Below are 20,768 nucleotides of genomic sequence, written 5' to 3' on the forward strand. Positions count from 1 at the left end.
AAGAGGCAAACAGACCCAAGTTTTAAGCTTTCCTTTTCTAGAGCACAGAAAACAGTCAAGTCTGGAACCGGGTCCCAGGTTTCTCACTAAAAGCACAGTATCTCTCACTACCACTCAAAAGTTCTAGAAAGTGTGCTCAACTCTTGCAAAGTAACATCTACTGAAATGATCTCAAAATTAGTGCCTAAAAATTTTCTGCTATTTAAATAAAAGAAGCCATGAAAGAGTCTAGATGCTGAACAATATTTTATTTATGTTGCCAAAAATGCCAGACTTTAAAATCATTTTGTCTTGTAGTAAAAAATGTTTAAAAAGTTAAAGCACCGATTTTAATTGTACATTATATATTATCATGTTAATACACTGTATCAAAGTACTGAAGAACATTGTTTTGGTTTGTTTTTTTGCGGTACGCGGGCCTCTTACTGTTGTGGCCTCTCCCGTTGTGGAGCACAGGCTCCGGACGCACAGGCTCAGCGGCCATGGCTCACGGGCCCAGACGCTCCGCGGCATGTGGGATCTTCCCGGCCCGGGGCATGAACCCGTGTGCCCCGCATCAGCAGGCGGACTCTCAACCACTGCGCCACCAGGGAAGCCCAAACATTGTTTTAATAACATGACAGACATAGCCAGTTAAATTGTATAGTTTTAACATAAGTAAAAAGTGAATTACTACCAAAATTTAATACCAAAATAAACATTATTTACTTCAAAAAATGGCTTTAGAGGAACTTAAACGTTAATATATGTTAAAAGGAAGTGTCCACCAAAATGGAAGATAGATCAATATTGAGTAGATAATTAACAGAATAAATTATGACACTGGTACTTTTTATTCAAAAGTTCTCCTGAGTTTGTCTCAGATAAGATTAAGGATCACAATATGACAGTCGGTTAAGGATTAATTTTAGTGTACTAACTGATTAAGACTACATGTTAAGTTTTCAGAGGTAGGGCAAACACACCTTAAAACAGTAATATAATGTCCTTTAAATGTTGTGAAGAACTTCGCAAACATGCAGAAAAATTTTTTTTTATATATTTTTCTTTGGTTCACTAAGCTTTCTTCTTTTGGGCACTAACTCTTGACTAGAAGAATCAAGGTGATGAAGGACCTGTCAAAAGAAAACAACTACTAAGAATAGATACTTTCCAGTTTAAATGTCTTTAATTTTTGAGCTTTTTCATGTCTCTGAGGTCCCTTCCTTCCTTCCTTCTTTCCTTTCTTCTTTGAAAAAATTGTAACTAACATACCATTTCCTAAGATAGAATAGCTGGGTTCTCTAAAAGTAGGTAAATTTTATTATTGACAAATTTAAATATCCTGATGGCTGCTGAAAGTATAGCCTTATAAAGTATAAGGTTTTCATTAGGGATGTTGGAGTAGTTAGAAAGATAGATTTGACATTATGTTCTCAAAATAGTAAAATATTTTGACGGGAATGAGGGGGGAAAGATTAAAAAATGAGCTGCATATAGAGAAACACTCCACTTTGGCATCATGTAAGATTTAAATCATGCTTTGTTTTTGTATATGGTGCTTAGCAGTGCCTGATAGATTTTAGAAATTCAATGCACCCTTGAATGAATGGGAGGGTGAATTAGGAAAATTGCTAACAAAATTCTGAGTTATCAAACTTTTATTTTTCTGGTAAAACTCACTAATGATACAAATTGGACGATTTTGCAGAAAAAAATCAAGGCTTAATACACTGGGGAAAAAATTAAAGAACCAAATATATCAGGTTATTCCATTCCCTTCTTAAGATATATAAATTGAAAACAGTATTAACCAACTAGTATATTTTTGAGATTACTCCTTTAACACTTGATTTCTAAAAATAATCTTAAGTTTTCAGTTATCTAATTTTAACCTACTACTAATAATAAGAATTCTGATTGAAAAAATATAAATATTTATCTCAGAAATGACAAATACATTATCTGATTTGGTAAAATAAGGTTCCAAATATAAGACAACTGTTACAAGATTTAGGTCAGGAAAATTTTCTTTCTTCTAAGGTACTAGGAGATGCTATATGTAGAGAACATGTGGATTTGGTAACATCTTGTTTCTACTTTCTCTAGAAAGCTCAGATCAAATCTGTGGCCCAATTTTAATTCTATATAAATAAAATGGCCTGAATATTCTTGTACTCTCATTTTCTCATTCTATTCATATTTTTCCTGACATAGATCTTTTAAAATTTTATTTTATTTTTATTTATTTTTGGCTGCATTGGGTCTTTGTTGCTGTGCGTGGGCTTTCTCTAGTTGCGGTGTGCGGGTTTCTCATTGCAGTGGCTTCTCTTGCTGCAGAGCACAGGCTCTAGGCACGCGGGCTTCAGTAGTTGTGGCACGCGGGCTCTAGAGTGCAGGTTCACTAGTTGTGGTGCACGGACCTAGTTGGCCCGCAGCATGTGGGATCTTCCCGGACCAGGGATCAAACCTGTGTCCCCTGCATTGGCAGGCGGATTTCTTAACCACTGTGCCACCAGGGAAGTCCCCTGACATTGATTTTTATTTTATAAATTCCTCCAACTATTTCAAATCCTTCACGGAATAAGATAGTAAATGTTTACATGGAAAATTAATAAACCACATAGCATATTTTATTTTTAAATCACCCCATTTTTTAGAATCAAATATATTTAAACAAGATTTGGATACCAGAGCTCTGAGGTATATCCAGGAATATAGTCATATTTATCATTAAATTTAATCTATAGTAATGATATTCTGATATTTGCTATTTTATTCAGCCTATACATTATTATAAGACTTACTGTTTTTGCAGATTCAAGCTGACTTCTCTTCCGATTTTTCTTAGAAGATTTTACTTGTTGATTTCCATTAGCCTCCACAAAGATAGAATAATTACTAATTGGTTACTTCTCAAAGAACACCAACATGCTTTTTCAACCGCAGGCAACTATATGCGGTTTTAAAAAAAACAACTTTACTGCGATATAATTCAGATACCATACAATTCATCCATTTAAAAGTGTACAAAATTAAGTGATTTAAAGTATATTCACAGAGTTGTGCAACCATCACCACAGTCAATTTTACAGCACTTTCATCCTCCAAAAAGAAATCTTATACCCTTATAGCTATCACTCCCCTATCCCCCCAACCTCCCACCAGCATTAAGACTTTCTGTTTCTATACAAATCCCTATTCTGGACTTTCATATAAATGGAACCATATTAGATAGATAGATAGATAGATAGATAGATAGATAGATAGATAGTGTGTGTGTGTGTGTGTGTGTGTGTGTGTGTGTGTGTGTGTGACTGGGTTCTTTCACTTAACATAATGATTTTAAGGTTCATCCAAGTTGTAGCACGTACTGGTACTTCATTCCTTTTTATGGCTGAATAATAATAGTCTACTGTATGAATTTTGTTTATCCATTCATCTGTTACAAACATTTAGTTTTTTTCCCCCACCTTTTGGCTATTGTGAATAATGCTACATATGCAGTTTTTAAAATGAATATTAGATGGTGACAAGTTATTAGCTGTCATAGTATTATTCTCTAAAAGTTCATACTTATTTTCTGATGCTTGAAATGTACTTTTCAATGATAATTTCCTTAGTATATATATTATTAAATATTTTCCAAGTATATATATTATTAAATATTTTCATTTCCTGCCCTTTTCTAACCATAATTCAGTCATTATTCTCAAATACAGGAGTACTCTGGTGGAGTAAAGGATAGTAAAGGATACTCATCACAAATAGAAGCTGCCTAGGAAGAACATTTTGCTGCTAGAGGTAGTAATTTTTGAAATTCTTTTATCTCTTGCTTTTCTCAGCACACTAGTTTGAACGCTGCCTTCTACCAGTTCTAACTTCCCATCGAGAATGTGGAAAACAAGTATACCTAAAAATGGCACTATCATTAGTGGTGTTCTGGTAAATGTTTAACAACCAGTTCTCTGGGAGAAAGAAATCCTGAGTTGAGGCATTTGCTGATTTCCATGCTATGAATACTCTCATCATGTCCAATTTCAAGCTGTCAACATGATGTCACTGAATAAAGAGTTGGAAACAAATGCTCCAGCATACCACTGTTAGAGTGTGCTATTTGTTTCCTTACATTTTACAGAATGCTTTTTCTTCACCTCTGAACCTTTGAGAGTAACTTAAGGGTCTAAATAAAATACAAATTTCTATTCAGTACAACTCATACCAAAAACTAAAATAAAGCAGTGGGGGTTTTTTTCTTAAAAAATAAGAGATTCACTTTATGTAAGATATACATAAAACAGTCATTTTTAATGTCTTATTAACAAAATAGTCCATTTACAAAATAGAACATGGGAACAGTTTGGTGTTCTAGCAAATTTCCTTGGGAGTCTGGATGATAGCATCACTTCTCAAAGCCTTTCCTGGATTCCCCTTTCTATTTTTTTTTTAAAAATAATTTTTAAAATTTTTGGCTGCGTTGGGTCTTCATTGCTGCACGTGGGCTTTCTCTAGTTGGGGCAAGAGGGGGCTACTCTTTGTTGCCGCACGCGGGCTTTTCATTAGGGTGGCTTCTCTTGTTGCAGAGCACGGGTTCTAGGCGCATGGGCTTCAGTAGTTGTGGCACGTGGGCTCTGTAGTTGTGGCTCGCAGGCTCTTGAGCACAGGCTCAGTAGTTGTGGGGCACGGGCTTAGTTGCTCCGGGGCATGTGGGATCTTCCTGCACCAGGGCTCAAACCTGTGTCCCCTGCATTGGCAGGCGGATTCTTAGCCACTGCGCCACCAGGGAAATCCCTCCCCTCTCTACTGTACCTTGAGTAAAATTAACCATTCTTTCCTTTGTGCCTCTATGTAGCCTATTCAGACTGCTATTATGGCCCTGTATCACTGCTTGTTGACCTCCAATTACTAGACTTTCATCTAAGAACAAGTTATACCTCCAGCACCTAGTAAAGTACCTGAAACATAGTATGTGCTTACCAAACGTTGGTCCAATAAATGAAGTATTAAAAGCAAAATAAACTCAAACATGGGGGGAAATTACAAGGTTAGAATGGAAAACAAATCTAAAGATATGCTTTTACCATTTTATTGTGAAAGATTTTTCCACTTCTTGTTTTGCTTTCATACACATCAAGTTCAGATGTTTTACTGACTAACTGCTCAACCTAGAAAAGAAAATAATTACACAAAACCACATAAAATAATATAATAAAAGTTTTTCATAACAATAACGGGGGTCAAAAATTCAATCACATAGAATTTAGGGTCTTGCTATGTTGAGTTAATGAAAACCAATAATTTTGTGTTGGTTCCTACTGTCATAAAAAGTGCAAAGGTAAAGATAGTGAAACTGACACTCTACACAATTGACCATTCACTGAATTCAGAAAGTCCCAAATTATCACTAGGCACCACTCTTCCAGAAGATAAGAACTTCAGCCCACCCCCATTGGAGAAGAGCTGTGCAAAGGAAGGCAGACAATCATCAGTCCCATTATTTTCATGTTGATTTTATCTAAATGTTATTTCAGGATTTTACTGTGTGTAGAAAATAAAATTAAACATGTTCTGCTCCAAGGCAACAAAAATGTATTATATAGTCCATTTGTAAATACAAAGGGTGGTGGAGTTAATAATTGCTTAAGATTTTATTTAGCTCTGAAATTCTGAGATTCTCTGAACAGTATTTAGGTTCATTACTAAACAAATCAACCAATAATATACTCAAAACCTTTCAACATATAATTCTCGAATTTTATTAATAAGCATTCTTAATAACTAATTTTCTTCTAAAAGACCTAGAATATAGGAAAATCTGAGAAATAACTAAATAAGCATATAAGCACCTGTCTTTTGAAAAAAATCAAATTAGAAGTGAGATAGAACTGTCAAATTTATACCTGAGAATGAGAAATGGAAAGATCTGAACTTTCTTTAGATCTCATAGTTTCATCTTCTTCACAAACTACACCTGGTTCTGTTAAAAAAAAAAAAGTTAAAATGGTATAAAATTGAATTGGAAGTGAATTAATTTACATTTTCATTAACTCCTCACCTCCAAGTTCAGAAGATCCAGGGCTTTTTTTCTGCTCTTGCATTCTAGTTTCAATGTCAAAATCATCCTACATAATTACATGAAGGAAAAAATGGACACATTTCAAAAAGAAACTAAAACAACTGGGTAGAATATTTATGAACAAATTTGTTTTATGTGAAGGTTAAATATAACATAACACTACAACGACCTTACACTTGCTAGAAATAAAGTGGCCCTATAATTACTACAATAGGCAACTTATTTATCCAAAGTATAAAATCCTATTTTATTTTACTTTGCAGGGTTGCTTTAAGGCAGATGATAAAAATATACAACTTTCTCAAAAATGTATGATGGTTCTAAGAACACTTAGATCTTACTATTGTTTGACAGCACTGAATTAGACATGGTCACACAACAAGCTACCGCTTCTGTAGCTCTGGAATTTCTGTATAGATATTAGCATAAACCCTGAATATGACCCAACCCTCTTCAGGGAGTTGGGGAAGGATAAGCACAGTTATGATATGGTAGAAATAGCAAAGGTTTAATGTCTATAATTATTATTCCTTTTGTGACATTTGTCAAAGAGCTTTAAATATTTTAAAGAACGCTTCATAAATCCCAGCCATATTTGTTTATAAGGCAAGACTGGGATTTAGGTTTTAGGATGAAAATTCCTTCTTCTTTGACTGAATTGGTTAAAAACTGAATTTTCTACTTGTAAGGATGTGGCCACAGAGCCTAAATCAGAATAGTCAGTCTCTATACATAAGAACTGTGGTCATAATTTAGAATAAGATGAGACAAGAGAAAACAACAAAGATGAGATTAAAGAACGATTATATTAATGATGAAAGATTTTCTGGGAGTGAGGCTATTACAAAAAAAGCTTTTTTTATACTTCAATTCATCCATTCATTCAACCAATACTGAAAATGCATTCCGTAAATCTAAGCGTTAGGGACAGGAGGATTAAAAAGATGAATAAGACACTTTTCCTGCATTCCAGGAACTTCCAGTCTGCTTCAGGACACTAACTTTCCAGGCCCCGAAGAAATTAAAGCATGAGCACTTAGTAGGGGTGTTGTATGGTAGAAAAGATTCCAGCATTAGTTGGGGAATTGGAGTAGTTCAGTGGTCTTCTTTTCTTTCTTTTTTGGCCGTGCCACGGGATCTTAGTTCCCCAACCAGGGACTGAACCCAGGCCCTGGCAGTGAAAGCACTGAGTCTTAAACACTGGACCACCAGGGAATTCCGTGGTTTTCAAATTATGCTCCAGACCAAGGGGTTTCCTCAGAGTACACCATGAGGCTAGGCGAGGTGGTGAGTGGCTGGGCCTCCAGGACCATTCCCTACTTCATTCACAGTAGTTGTGCTTTTAAATTTCTGAGAATAATGTTGTTTGCATCCAGGTAAAAAGTTGTAAAACCACAAACCTTAACCTTCTTTAAGGTCCCTTCCAAACTTGAGTTTATGATTGTAATAAATATTTATATCTATTAAAGTCCCCAGAATTGAATCAAACATTCATTACTACTGTTCTTCATAACTCTTTGAATATACTTACACTTATGTAATGCTCCTGTTCATCTTTGAAATCATCTTTGTCCATGAGAATATTTTGAAGTGGTGTTTTTAATTGTTTTGGTGCGAATATAGCTGAATCAATATTTTCCATTCGTTCTTTCTCAGTGGTCACTTTTACTTTGAAGCTATGGAAAGGTGTTGGGATTTCTCCCACATTTAAGTACATAGGCTCCCCTTCAAATATCACTCCTTCACAATCACTATTCTTAAAACCAGGAGGCTTGTAATCTGGGGGTGTAACTGCAGAAAAGTAAATATAAACTGTGCTGTTCATGAAATTGAAGAAAATACATTAATTTTTATTATTATAAAATACATGCAGATTAAAGAAATTTTAAATAGTATAGAAGGACATATAATAAAAAGTAAAAACCACTCTCCTACTATCTCCAAGTTCCTATTTTATTCCTTAAAGGTAAACTTTTTTCCCTACACTTGACTGACTATGTGACCTTGAGGAAACTACTTGTCATCCTTGATTTGGTTTCCTCATCTGTCAAGTGGGGTAAATACTAGTACCTACCTCATAGGGTCACTGTGGTATTAAAGTCTGTAAAATGCTCAGAACAGAACTGGCACAGAGTTAAGTATTCAATAAATGTTAGTTATTATTGTTGATGCTTTTTGTTCTTCTAGAAGATACGATGCACATAAAGTATATATTTTATATACTTATATAATAAATATAATATATAATAAATATTTACATTATATAATAAATACATGTATATCTCCTTAAAAACACAAATGAGGTCATACTCTTCTGTACCTAGCTGTTCTTAACATCACTTTAAAAAAATATTTATTTTTATTTTTGGCTGAGTTGGGTCTTCATTGCAGTGTGCGGGGCTTCTCATTGCAGTGGCTTCTCTTATTGCGGAGCACAGCGCGCGGGCTTCAGTAGTTGTGGTGCATGGGCTTAGTAGCTCCGCGGCATGTGGGATCTGCCTGGGCCAGGGCTCGAACCTGTGTCCCCTGCATTGGCAGGCAGATTCTTAACCACTGCACTACCAGGGAAGCCCTTTAACATCACTTTTTAATCTGTTTTTAATATGTTTTGGATAACAATTTATCAGCACATTCTTTTAAATAGCTTGCACAGCACTATTATATAGATGCACCATAATTTATTTACTCAGTCCTCCAATGAACAACTCGAGGTTGTTTCCAGTTTGTTCCTAGTTTAACCAATACATTATGAAAATCCTCATAAACATATAGCCTTGCAAGTTTGTCTAAGTATATTCCCAAGATACTCTTCCAGCTACAGAATTTCTGGATTAAAGAGAATGTGCCAAATTTTGATACTGCCAAACTGTCCTCTTAAAATGTTACATGGCACCTATATACATTCCCTTAAGAGTATACAAAAGTACCTGCTTACTCCCACACCCTTGCCAACAATGATTTTACAAGTTTTACTGATCTGATAACTGAAAAATGGTATCTCATTGCTTCACTTCCTTAGTTATGAATGAGGTTGAACTTCACGAGGACATGTTCAGACCACTGGAGAACTTGTGTATATATTTTTTCAAATACTGATATTAAATATAAATTTTATAATTTCAAAAATATATAACAATTTAGGTGATTACAAACATTTGGGGTGGAAACTGTTTCAATGACAAGGAAATATACAGATACCAACTGAAACAGGATGAACTGGAAATAGTACCTTCATCATAGTAAAAAAGTTTCATGGTCAAACAAACATCATTAGGTAAAGGTTCCAGATTTTGCATTAGAATATAAATCTTGCGAATGAGAAGAATACTTGCTTTCTTGGTGTCAGCAGATGACATACTAGATTCACTGCTTTGGTTTGTACTGGAAGAGAATCACACATTAATTTCTTTTATAGCACCCATGGCTTCTAATAACATAACTTCACATTTTACTACTTGAGATTCTTATTCCCATTAAAGCATTAAGTTGTTAAGTTAAAAATTGTGAAAAAGTGTTTTAATGCCACTATTATAAAAATTAATATCACTGTTAATATTATAAACTAAGTTACATATATTAAATTAATATGTATTTTATACAAGATGTTTAAAGGAAACAAATGATGGACTTCTATTGTATTTCTTTTTTTAATTTTTAAAAATTTATTTATTTTATTTTTGGCTGCACTGAGTCTTCGTTGCTGTGCGTGGGCTTTTCTCTGGTTGCAGAGAGCAGGGGCTACTCTTCGTTGCGGTGCGTGGGCTTCTCATTGTGGTGGCTTCTCTTGTGGCCCATGGGCTCTAGAACGCAGGCTCAGTAGTTGTGGTGCACGGGCTTAGTTGCTCCGCAGCATGTGGGATCTTCCTGGACCAGGGATCGAACCCGTGTCCCCTGCATTGTCAGGCAGATTCTTAACCACTGCACCACCAGGCAAGCCCTTTATTGTATTTCTAATAACTTAAGCATACAGTCGCTTTCCTACTCTTTGGCTCTGTTTCACAATCAAAACAGTATATAATTAGCCACAGAATTCTGGCTTGCAGCCACTCCAAGGATATTTTGCATCCTTGATGGTTAATTGGGGATGTTTGAGAAGTTTCAGAATTATTCCTGAAGTTTAGCTGTATAGTATTAATATGAATAAGTGGTAATCTGTAATACAAAAAGAAAACTATAGAACAATACCTTATGAAGTCCATGATTGGTCCATTACTGGTGTACTTGAATTTAAACTGGTAACATTCTGAAATTGTCTTAAATAGAAAATACTGCAGTTATGAATCTGATATACAGTACTGGTGGCCAAGTAGCTATATATAGCTTTTGTATGACTCACTCTTTATTTAATAATTTTTTCTGCATGTTAATCCCTATTCGTCCATTGAAACTTTCCAGTCCTAATAGTAAATTCCCAGGGTCTGGGATTCAGGGCTTCAGTGTTGGAGAGATAGTTATTCCCCCAGTCATTGCAATGTATGTTTTACATACCAGAGGGAAGGAACTCCTTAGCAGGCAGGTGAGGGAAGCAGCACATCTCTTCCTCTAACAGAATGACTAAGCACAGGGCTTCAATCCTTGGTAACCACAAGCAAGTCATTTAAGCCTCCTAAGTCTCAGTTTCCCCAGCTAATAAAAGGGGTTGAAAATAGTACCTATCTCATTGGTACCTATGAATATTTATCAAATGGGATAATTTATATAGAGCCCTTAATGAAGTATCTGGCACACTAAGCATTCAATAAATATTAGTGTATCAGCAATGTTGTTAATTTACTGAAAGACAAAATGTGCAACTATAAAACATCTTCAGATGTACATTTTCTGTACATTTTCTGAATAGTTAGTTTCTGAGCAATCAAATAATTCATAGCCTTTGCCCATATGATTTTGTCACCATAGGCATATATTAAGCATTAATTGTAGGCTTAATTTGTAGTATCAAAGAAAAGACATTCCTAGCTCTCTTGAAGCTCTAATACTTTTATTGCTTTCTTTATATTCCATTGCTCACTTAGGGATGGGGTTAGCTTTCTCTTTCTTTTTAAAAAATCTGCTTCTCCATGACTGAATGAAACACGATATTGTAACAGCTATAGTGTAATGGATAAGCACTCAGATCATGAACTGGCCTTCTTAGGTCCAAATTCTGGTTCTGCCACTATGACCTTACACAAGAAACCTTGTATCTAGGTTTCCTCATCTATAAAGTGGAGATGATAATGATATATTACCTCATGATGGTTATAATGAATAAATGAGATAATGCACATGAAACCCCAAAGAACAGAGCCTAGGAATAGTAAGCACTCAGTAGATCTTTCCCCTTTGTTTATTGTCTTCTGGTTTTCCCTTTCATTTATTATAACACTTTCTTTCCTTTAATTGTCAGATGAACAGGTAGATGTGACTGGATTGGGGTGAATATTCAAAGATTAAGGATGAGTATCTTATTTTTCTCAAACTCAAATATTTTATAATTCTAAAAAAAGAATATAATTTAAAAATATTGCAAAGAACCAGAAGTCAGGAGATTTAGGTTATTTCTAATGGTTTGTCTTTGTGGTCTAGGCTCAGTAATGTAATCTCTCTTGTAGTAAGTGTATTAATCTGTTTAAAGATAACAATACAAGCCCTGTCTTACCTCAAAAAAGTCTTTATGAGGTTCAAATTTTGAAAATATATGTGTAAGTACATTGATAAAAGCACAGTTAAAAGCACTGGATATTACATTTTTATGTTACTTATAGATATTAGAAGCATTATGATGGGGTTTTTTTGCCATTATGTTTTTTTACTAACTTAAGCATACTTACCTGAGGGTCTTCTGGATTAGTGTATACCTATTTTAAAATAATTTACAATTTAGTAAATTGTAGAGGCTAAGTATTCAAGGAGAACTAAATTGGATGTTTAGACTAAAATATTAAATGAATTCAGTAAAACAAAATATAAAACGACCCCCTCAAAATATTAGCTACTTTTCCATTGACTAGATCAGTAGTTTGTATCAAGTGACATGATCAATAAGTGGTTTTATTTTTTTTTTTTTTTATTTTATTTTTATTTTTTTTTGTGGTATGCGGGCCTCTCACTGTTGTGGCCTCTCCCGTTGCGGAGTACAGGCTTCGGACGCACCGGCTCAGCGGCCATGGCTCACGGGCCCAGCCGCTCCACGGCATGTGGGATCTTCCCGGACCGGAGCACGAACCCGTGTCCCCTGCATTGGCAGGCGGATTCTCAACCACTGCGCCACCAGGGAAGCCCAATAAGTGGTTTTAATGTTATTTAATTAAGCAAGGCTGAATTTGACAGTCTTTAAAAAAGAATATACAATTTAAAAATACTTACAGCTAGAACAATTATCTTTAGCTGAAACATAACAAAGAACAAAAATATTATTTTTTAAAATTAATTAAATTTTTATTATCATAGTTTAAATATTATATGTTTCAGGCGTACAACATAGTGACTCATAATTTTTAAAGGTTATGCTCCATTTATAGTTATTATAAAGAATAGGTTATATTCCCTGTGCTATACAATATATCCTTACAGCTTATTTATTTTATACATAGTAGTTTATAAAAATCTTATTTTTATTCTATAAAATATTTTTGCATGATGGACCATAAGAATTCTTTGTCCTATTTCAACATTTATTCCTAATAAAAATAATCTTGCATTAAATAGACTTCATATGATGCAGGTAAAGCAGTACCTCAGATATCTTTCTCTATTCCCCAAAATATCTATTTCTAGTTGACTTGCTGAAGGTTGAAATTCATATCACTAACTTAAGCACACAGGGGCATTACTGCCAGTTACAAGGAAAATATATATTGTGAAATAACACATTAAATATTACCAATATGAGAACTGATTTTGAAAAGAGAAAAAGAGAGTTCAGGGCCCTGCTCATTTAGTAAAGGGAAGAGGCTTTGGAGACTATAGGAAAAGAGAATCACAGGAAATCATTCACTCAAGTAATCTGCCAAAATCTGAGTCATCCTTGATTTGGATCTTTTCCTTATACTCCAGAACCAATCGTCAACAAGTCCAGTCAGTTCTGCCAGATATATACTGAATCTTCTAATTTTTCTCCTTTGCCATCCTGGTCTAAGCCACCATTATTTTTTATCAGTACTGTAGTAATGGATTAAGTGTCATTCTCCTTAGTTCCAATCTTATTCTCCTTCTACAGTACATTCTCTAAATAGCAGTTCAGAGTGATTTTTCTTTTAATTTAGAATATAAATCAAATGATATTACATTTCTACTCAAAACCTTCAAATGGCTTTTATTTACACCTAAAATAAAATCCAAACTCTTCTTTTTTTTCTTTCTTTTGATGTGGACCATTTTTAAACTCTTTATTGAATTTGTTACAATATTGCTTCTGTTTTATGTTTTAGTTTTTTGGCCCTGAGGCATGTGGGATCTTAGCTCCCTGATCAGGGATTGAACCTGTACAACCAACTGCATTGGAAAGCGAAGCCGTAACCACTGGACCTCCAGGGAAGTCCCAAAATGGCCTAGCCGCTCCGCGGCATGTGGGATCTTCCCGAACCGGGGCATGAACCCATGTCCCCTGCATCGGCAGGCAGACTCTCAACCACTGCGCCAACAGGGAAGCCCAAAATACAAACTCTTTACCTACACAGCTCTGAATGCTCAGGCCCTGTCCATCTCCACAGATTCATCTCCTGCTGCTCTCTTGCACTGCTCATCACACTCTAATCATTCTGGCCTTCTGTTTGTTCCTTGAACTCTCCAAACTCCCCTCCAACTCTTTGCATTTGCTGCTCTGTCAGGAATATTCTCCCAAAATCAGTGCCTAGCTGGTTTCTTCTAATTCAAGTCTCAGCTTAAATATCACCCCCTCAGAGAAGCTCCTCAGACTACCCTATCTAAAGTTACCCCATCTCTCCATTTGCCACATACTTTTTCTTAAAATGTTAATGGCAGTTAACACTATCGGATGTTATCTAATTTCCTTGTTTTATTGACTATTTTCCCATTATAGAAGGGACCCTCTTTGTCTTATTGACCATTGTTAGCTTACCCAGGTCCTACCTAGAATATGTGCCTAGCACAGAGCGGGCACTCAATATTTAATGAATATTAAATACATAATGTCTTAATGAGGGAGGTTGGTGACCATGGATAAAATTTTATCTTTTTCATAATTTTTTTTAGAGTTGGACTTCTTTGTGTATGTTGATATAAACATAAGCTAAGTAAGTATACAAAAAGCCTTGTCACAATTTAACCTAGAGTACATGTAAATTTATTTCTGAACTCTCATGAAGAAATAATTTATTAAATTATTAGTATAAACACGATTATAGAAGGCATGTGAAACTAATGAATAAACTATTTTAAAAGACTTTTAAATTCATTAAGTTTTTGTGAGTTAATATGTGTTATTAATACAAATGAGTGTTAACAACCAAAACTGCAAAATTCGTTATTAATTCTGTTTGCTTTAAATGAGTTGAAAATCAGTCTTTAAAATACTCAAATTTTCAGCTTTGGACTGGCCTATGCTCAAGTTAGTTTAAGTTAATCTTTTACTACATGTAACAGCTGTTACATTTGTAGAATATAAACTGTAGAAAAAAGGATAAAGAGATACCGACTTACGTATTTTTTCTGTAAAGCATCATAGCATCCTAACATCCTAAAAAATAATCAAGGATTCATTTTTAGACTGAATGCACTTCCAGAAAATAGTTCTTTTGATAAGTCTCCATATTATCTCATTACTAAATAATACACAGTTTTATTATTAAAGCTTCCTTCTTATTAACTAGCTTAAAATAATAAAACAAAACAATGTGGCAGAAATATAAAATGTCAATAGGGGATGGAAGGAAAGGAAGATAGAAAATATCTGGCAGCTATTTGTGAGGAACAATAATAGGAAAGTGAAGCCTGCTCACATGGAGTATGAAATAAAGTAAAATTTTAATGCAAAAATCCAAAGACCTGCAAAAATGGTATCCAGAGTTAATGAGGAAATCACTAAAACTGGGTTAACACTTAAAAGTATTCAAGGCACAAAAAAATGAGATTTAAGAAAAGATAATTTTCTTTCATTAGGTATTTCACTTACCACTTCACTAACTGTGTAGATCCTGGACAATTCTTCTCTTCTCTCAGAATTTTGACACACACATCTAAATGCAAAAATAATGACATAAATATAGAGCTATTAAGATTAACAAACAACTAGAAATTTAAATGAAGATTATTTTCTTCAGCTGTGTATTACAGGTTTATTATTAATGGCAATTAACTTCCAGATGATTGATGTTAATATAATTAAAGGAAGAAAGTTTACACGGAAACAAATAATCTTTTTATCCTTATTATAAAATGGCATCATAATGATTAGGATGCATGTTGATGGGTAGAAAAATTTTTCCATTTTAAAAGCTATAAAGGGCTTCCCTGGTGGTGCAGTGGTTGAGAGTCCACCTGCCGATGCAGGGGACACGGGTTCGTGCCCCGGTCCAGGAAGATCCCACATGCCGTGGAGCGGCTGGGCCCGTGAGCCATGGCACTAAGCCTGCGCGTCTGGAGCCTGTGCTCCGCAACGGGAGAGGTCACAACAGTGAGAGGCCCGCGTACCGCAAAAAAAAAAAAAAAAAAAAAAAGCTATAGAAACTTAGATATAACACTTTCATGCTATTGTTATCCAAGAGTCTTAGCATATTTGCTATGGACTCTCATCCCAGTAAAATACTTGTAAAATGCCAAGAAGTTAACAGGCTATCAGATAGAGCCCTGTAAGGAAGCAACAAGTAATATAGTAGAAAGGATGAGATCTCTCAGTCTCAGGTTCCTTATCAGAAAAATAGGAATAATATCTAACTCATAGGTCTGTAATGTGAACGAACAAGATATCATACATAACATGGTGCTTAACATATTGCCCACAGAGTTGGTGTACAATGTTAGGTATACATTATGTGCTAGGCAATAAGTTATTATTATAGTATAAACTGGCTCTATTACTTTTACTTCTTTAAAATAACACGAGAACATACACTACCACTGCAGGAGGACATAAATAGGATATTTTTACTATTTACTTCATCATTATAAGAATAATGTCAGGTGATATTATACTTGAGAGATTAAGGGAAATTTTTATTATTAAGTGCTTTCAAAGGTATTGAATATACTTTAAAAAAAATCACTTAGATGTCCACACAAAAACTTGTACAGGAATGTGGCATTATTTATAATAGCCAAAAAGTGGAAACAACCCAATGTTCATCAACTGATGAGTGGATAAATAAAATGTGGTATATTCATATAATGGAATATTATTCAGCCATAAAAAAATGAAGTACTAATCCATGCTACAAAATGAATGAACCTTTATGCCAAGTGAAAGAAGCCAGTCACAAAGGACCACATATTGTATGATTTCATTTATTTGAAATGGCTAGAATAGGCAAATCCATAAAGAAAGCAGATCAGTGGTTGCCTAGCACTGGGAAGTGGGGGAAGTGGAGAGTGACTTAATGGGTATGGGGTTTCCTTTTAAGGTGATGAAATGTTCTAAAACTGACTGGTGAATATACCCAAAATCAATGAATTGTGCACTTTAAATGAGTGAATTGTTAGATATGTGAATCATATCTCAATAAAGCTGTCATTATAAAAACAAAATCTCTAAGTCAAAAATTATCATTTTAGAGCAAGCCAAAATAAAAATAACATCTTTAAAGAAAGTCTTTAAATAAACATTATATTACCATCTAGATATCTTGTTCCATAAGCACGTTCTGGGAATATTCCTCTCAAATACGTGATGCAGGATATTGAAACTGCTAGAAGCCTCTTCATTAACACTAAAGACTGCTGCTCAGTTGATATCTTACTGGGAAATACCAACGCACTCTAAATTCAAGGGAAATTAAAACATTTTATTTAGATTTACTAAAAATACAGTCTGAACTTAAAAGTAGATCTAATTTTTTGCATAAGCATGGTACTTTCCCAAAGAATTCTTGACCATAGCAGTTAATAATCCCCCCCAAATCAGAGTGGCTTCTAAAATGTGAGGGTGTTTGCAGGGTAGCAGCCTAAAGGTAACATGCAAAAAGTGCTTAAGAATCGTGTTAGAAATCCTTTGCAGGTTAACTGCCTGTAACTGCATAATACATGGATAGATAACACTGATTTTTCTCTTTAGTCACTGACTGGGTTTAACACAGGTAACTGTAATACAAGATCTGTGAAGGGAAGACAATTTTATCTTTGTCTGTGGGGCATAAAAATTCATTTTCTAGGAGTGGACTGCTATTAGTGATAATTTCATCAAAGGAAACTAATAGCATTCATTGATACCTAATGTGAATTGAATTTGAACCAGCAATTTAATACAATGCATCAAGCATCCAATAGAATTCTCCATTAATTCATCTTAGTTTAGCAAATATCTTCATTTCTTTAAACACTGAGTTTACTGATATCATTAAACCCTCAAAGAGGTGACTCTAACTTTCAAACATAAAAATAGGTGAGACTTCAAGAAACAATAAAATTAGCTAAATTAAAATATATTAAAATACAAGATTATTTTAAAAATACAAGAAATCATACCATGGAGGTTCTCTGCAATTGTGCAGTGGCCATCCTCTTGATAAAGTATTTTCTTTAATTCAACCTTGTGACACAAATACAAGCTTTAACTTCAGATCTTATTTTTATCACTAATTTGGTTTACTATATGTAAAGTCAGAATTTTATGTGACTAAATGACAGGATTTTTTTAAACTTAAAAAAAATCTTTTGAGTAAAGTGCTAATTTTAAACCATTTGACTAGCAACCCTCACATAAAAGGGTTATTAAGAAAGCTCTTTAAAAGACCTTTTTAAAAAAGCATAATCTTCTATTTTTCTTCACAGTATTCAAACATTGACAACATTGCACAGGTAGGTAATGAAAAACTACCCCTGCCAAATCCTTTAAAATAATCTTTTAATTTTTGTTTTAAATTTGTAGTTTCAAAATGACAAAATCAGGTAACTTTCCTCCCCTGAACTTGAGCATGTCTCTGGATATAACACATTGTCCTATTCTGTGGAACAACCATAAAAGAGAAACAGAAAATATTCTAGATATTTTGGACTGTGTTGATTTCTCAATTCTTTGATATTTTGAAATAAGTTTCTATTTTTTTTTGGTTCCAATTTCATCTTTCTTAACCAGACAATTCATCTAGAAGACTTCACAGAAGAGTCTATTTACTGTAAACATTTAAATTTATCCTGATTATTCTGGACCAGACGCCAGAGCTCACCTATTCTCAAGAACCTCTGAAAAATAGGTAGGTATACATTTCCCCCCCTCCCCCGAATGTTTCTCCGTTAAGACGTTAAGAAACTTAAAACTAGCTGGGAGGTAACAGGAAAAGACATTAAAAAGCAAAGGAATAAAAGAAAAGGGAAAGAAAGGAAACAAAGAAAACAAAAACGAAACAAACATGTATCACATAACGTCTGAGGGTCCGGCGGCAGCGACCAGGAGAGAGGCACGACGTGGCATACGCTTTGCCCAATGCGCTTGCGCCTTCCTTCAACGGTAGCCAGCGGAGGCGAGACAGTAGCCTTTTGACCTTTGGTCGGGGTCACCTTTCCCGCCAAGAGCAGCGCAAGGTGCGCTGGGAACCCCAAGAGCCTGAAGGACTCATCTCAACCAGAAAAGCCGCATGTCAGCGGGGGAAGGTTAATTGCATGTGCTAAGCATTCCCGATATACATAGCCGTCTTACAGTGACCAAAGTGTTCTCAACGGCCATTTAATTAGTCAAATTAATTTATGATTGTTTTCTAACTTTTGATTTTGTTATTGGATCTACCACATACTGCATTCACCCTTTACAGTTCCTGTGTCTTCAGGAAACCAGATGCCCTAGCAGTCTCCTACCTAGATGTTTCCACTGTGCTATGTCTGTGGGTACAGTGTTAGCTTTACTGTAGTTAATGTCTCATTTAGAAGCAAAATAATAAACGCAGAGCTGGTAGGTAGCTGGAGATTGTCTAGTAATACAAACTTCTTAGTTTGCAGATTGTTATATATGCAAATAAGTTGTGTTACTAGTGTAGACATATATTAATTTCTCATAAACTTTGGTATGTCTGCATTACCAGTTAGAAGATATGAAAAGATCTTCCCAGAGTCAATTAGGAGAGGAATGAAGACCAGAACCCTGTTTTCAGGGTCAAAAATAGTGAAAATTCCCTGGTCTATTTATTTTGCTTCATATTTCCCTTACACTTAAAGTTTTGTAAATAATTAAACAGAAACCTCAATTAAATAGAGTTGGGAGATCAGAATGGGGAGTTCTCATGCCCTGAGAGGGAGCAGAGTCCAATAGGAAGGACTCCAAAGAGTACTTCCCAGGACTTCTGCTGCCAGTGTCCTTGTCCCCGCAGTGAGCCACAGCCCCCTCTGCCTCTGCAAGAGACCCCCCAACACTAGCAGGTAGGTCTGGTTCAGTCTCCTATGGGGTCACTGCTCCTTCCCTCTGGGTCCTGACACACACACTACTTTGTATGTGCCCTCTAAGAGTGGAGTCTCTGTCTCCCCCAGTCCTGTCGAAGTCCTGCAGTCAAGTCCCACTAGGCTTCAAAGTCTGATTCTCTAGGAATTCCTCCTCCCGTTGCCGGACCCCCAGGTTGGGAAGCCTGAACGTGGGGCTCAGAATCTTCACTCCAGTGGGTGGACTTCTGTGGTATAATTGTTCTCCAGTTAGTGAGTCACCCACCCAGTGGTTATGGGATTTGATTTTATTGTGATTGCATCCCTCCTACCGTTTCATTGCAGCTTCTCCTTTGTCTTTGGATGTGGGGTATCGTTTTTTGTGAGTTCAAGTGTCTTCCTGTGGATGACTGTTCAACAGTTGTGATTCTGGTGTTCTCGCAAGAGAGAGTCTCTTATATGTTTTTTTTTTTTTTTAGTTTAGTTTTATTTATTTATTTATTTATTTTTTATTTTTTTTTTTTTTTTTCCGGTATGCGGGCCTCTCACTGTTGTGGCCTCTCCCGTTGCGGAGCACAGGCTCTGGACGCACAGGCCTAGCGGCCATGGCTCACGGGCTTAGTTGCTCCGCGGCATGTGGGATCTTCCCGGACCAGGGCACGAACCCGTGTCTCCTGCATCGGCAGGCGGATTCTCAACCACTGCGCCACCAGGGAAGCCCTATTTATTTTTTTATATAGCAGGTTTTTTTAAATTTTTAATTTATTTAATTTATTTTTTTATATAGCAGGGTTTTTTTTAATTTTTAATTTATTTAATTTATTTTTTTGTACAGCAGGTCCTTATTAGTCATCAATTTTATACACATCAGTATATACATGTCAATCCCAATCTCCCAATTTATCACACCCCCACCCCCACCCCCCATGGTTTTCCCCCCTTGGTGTCCAACGTTTCTTCTCTACATCTGTGTCTCAATTTCTGCCCTGCAAACCGGTTCATCTGTACCATTTTTCTAGGTTCCACATATATGTGTTAATATATGATATTCATTTTTCTCTTTCTGATTTACTTCGCTCTGCATGACAGTCTCTACAAATGACCCAATTTTGTTCCTTTTTATGGCTGAGTAATATTCCATTGTATATATGTACCACATCTTCTTTATCCATTCATCTGTCAATGGGCATTTAGGTTGCTTCCATGACCTGGC

At 35.4% G+C, this 20,768-nt stretch overlaps 1 protein-coding gene across 2 annotated transcripts; it reads right to left on the minus strand.

The window, feature by feature from the left end:
* Positions 1-1,034: 1,034 nt before the first annotated feature.
* Positions 1,035-17,707, minus strand: HORMAD1 (HORMA domain containing 1). Of its 2 annotated transcripts, XM_059081172.2 has the most exons (14): positions 17,675-17,707; positions 16,825-16,969; positions 15,171-15,234; positions 14,699-14,735; positions 12,404-12,424; positions 11,869-11,895; positions 10,241-10,308; positions 9,285-9,436; positions 7,587-7,846; positions 6,035-6,101; positions 5,880-5,956; positions 5,061-5,144; positions 2,787-2,858; positions 1,035-1,115 (listed from the first exon to the last, which is right to left on the minus strand). In XM_059081172.2, the coding sequence occupies exons 1-14, from the start codon at positions 17,705-17,707 to the stop codon at positions 1,035-1,037; spliced, it is 1,188 nt and encodes a 395-aa protein (XP_058937155.1). The 2 variants fall into 2 exon arrangements, with proteins under 2 accessions (XP_058937155.1, XP_066887716.1); XM_067031615.1 differs by lacking the exon at positions 12,404-12,424.
* Between the last annotated feature and the right edge of the window lie 3,061 nt (positions 17,708-20,768).

Source organism: Kogia breviceps, chromosome 1 (assembly GCF_026419965.1).
Source record: "Kogia breviceps isolate mKogBre1 chromosome 1, mKogBre1 haplotype 1, whole genome shotgun sequence".
NCBI lineage: Eukaryota > Metazoa > Chordata > Mammalia > Artiodactyla > Physeteridae > Kogia > Kogia breviceps.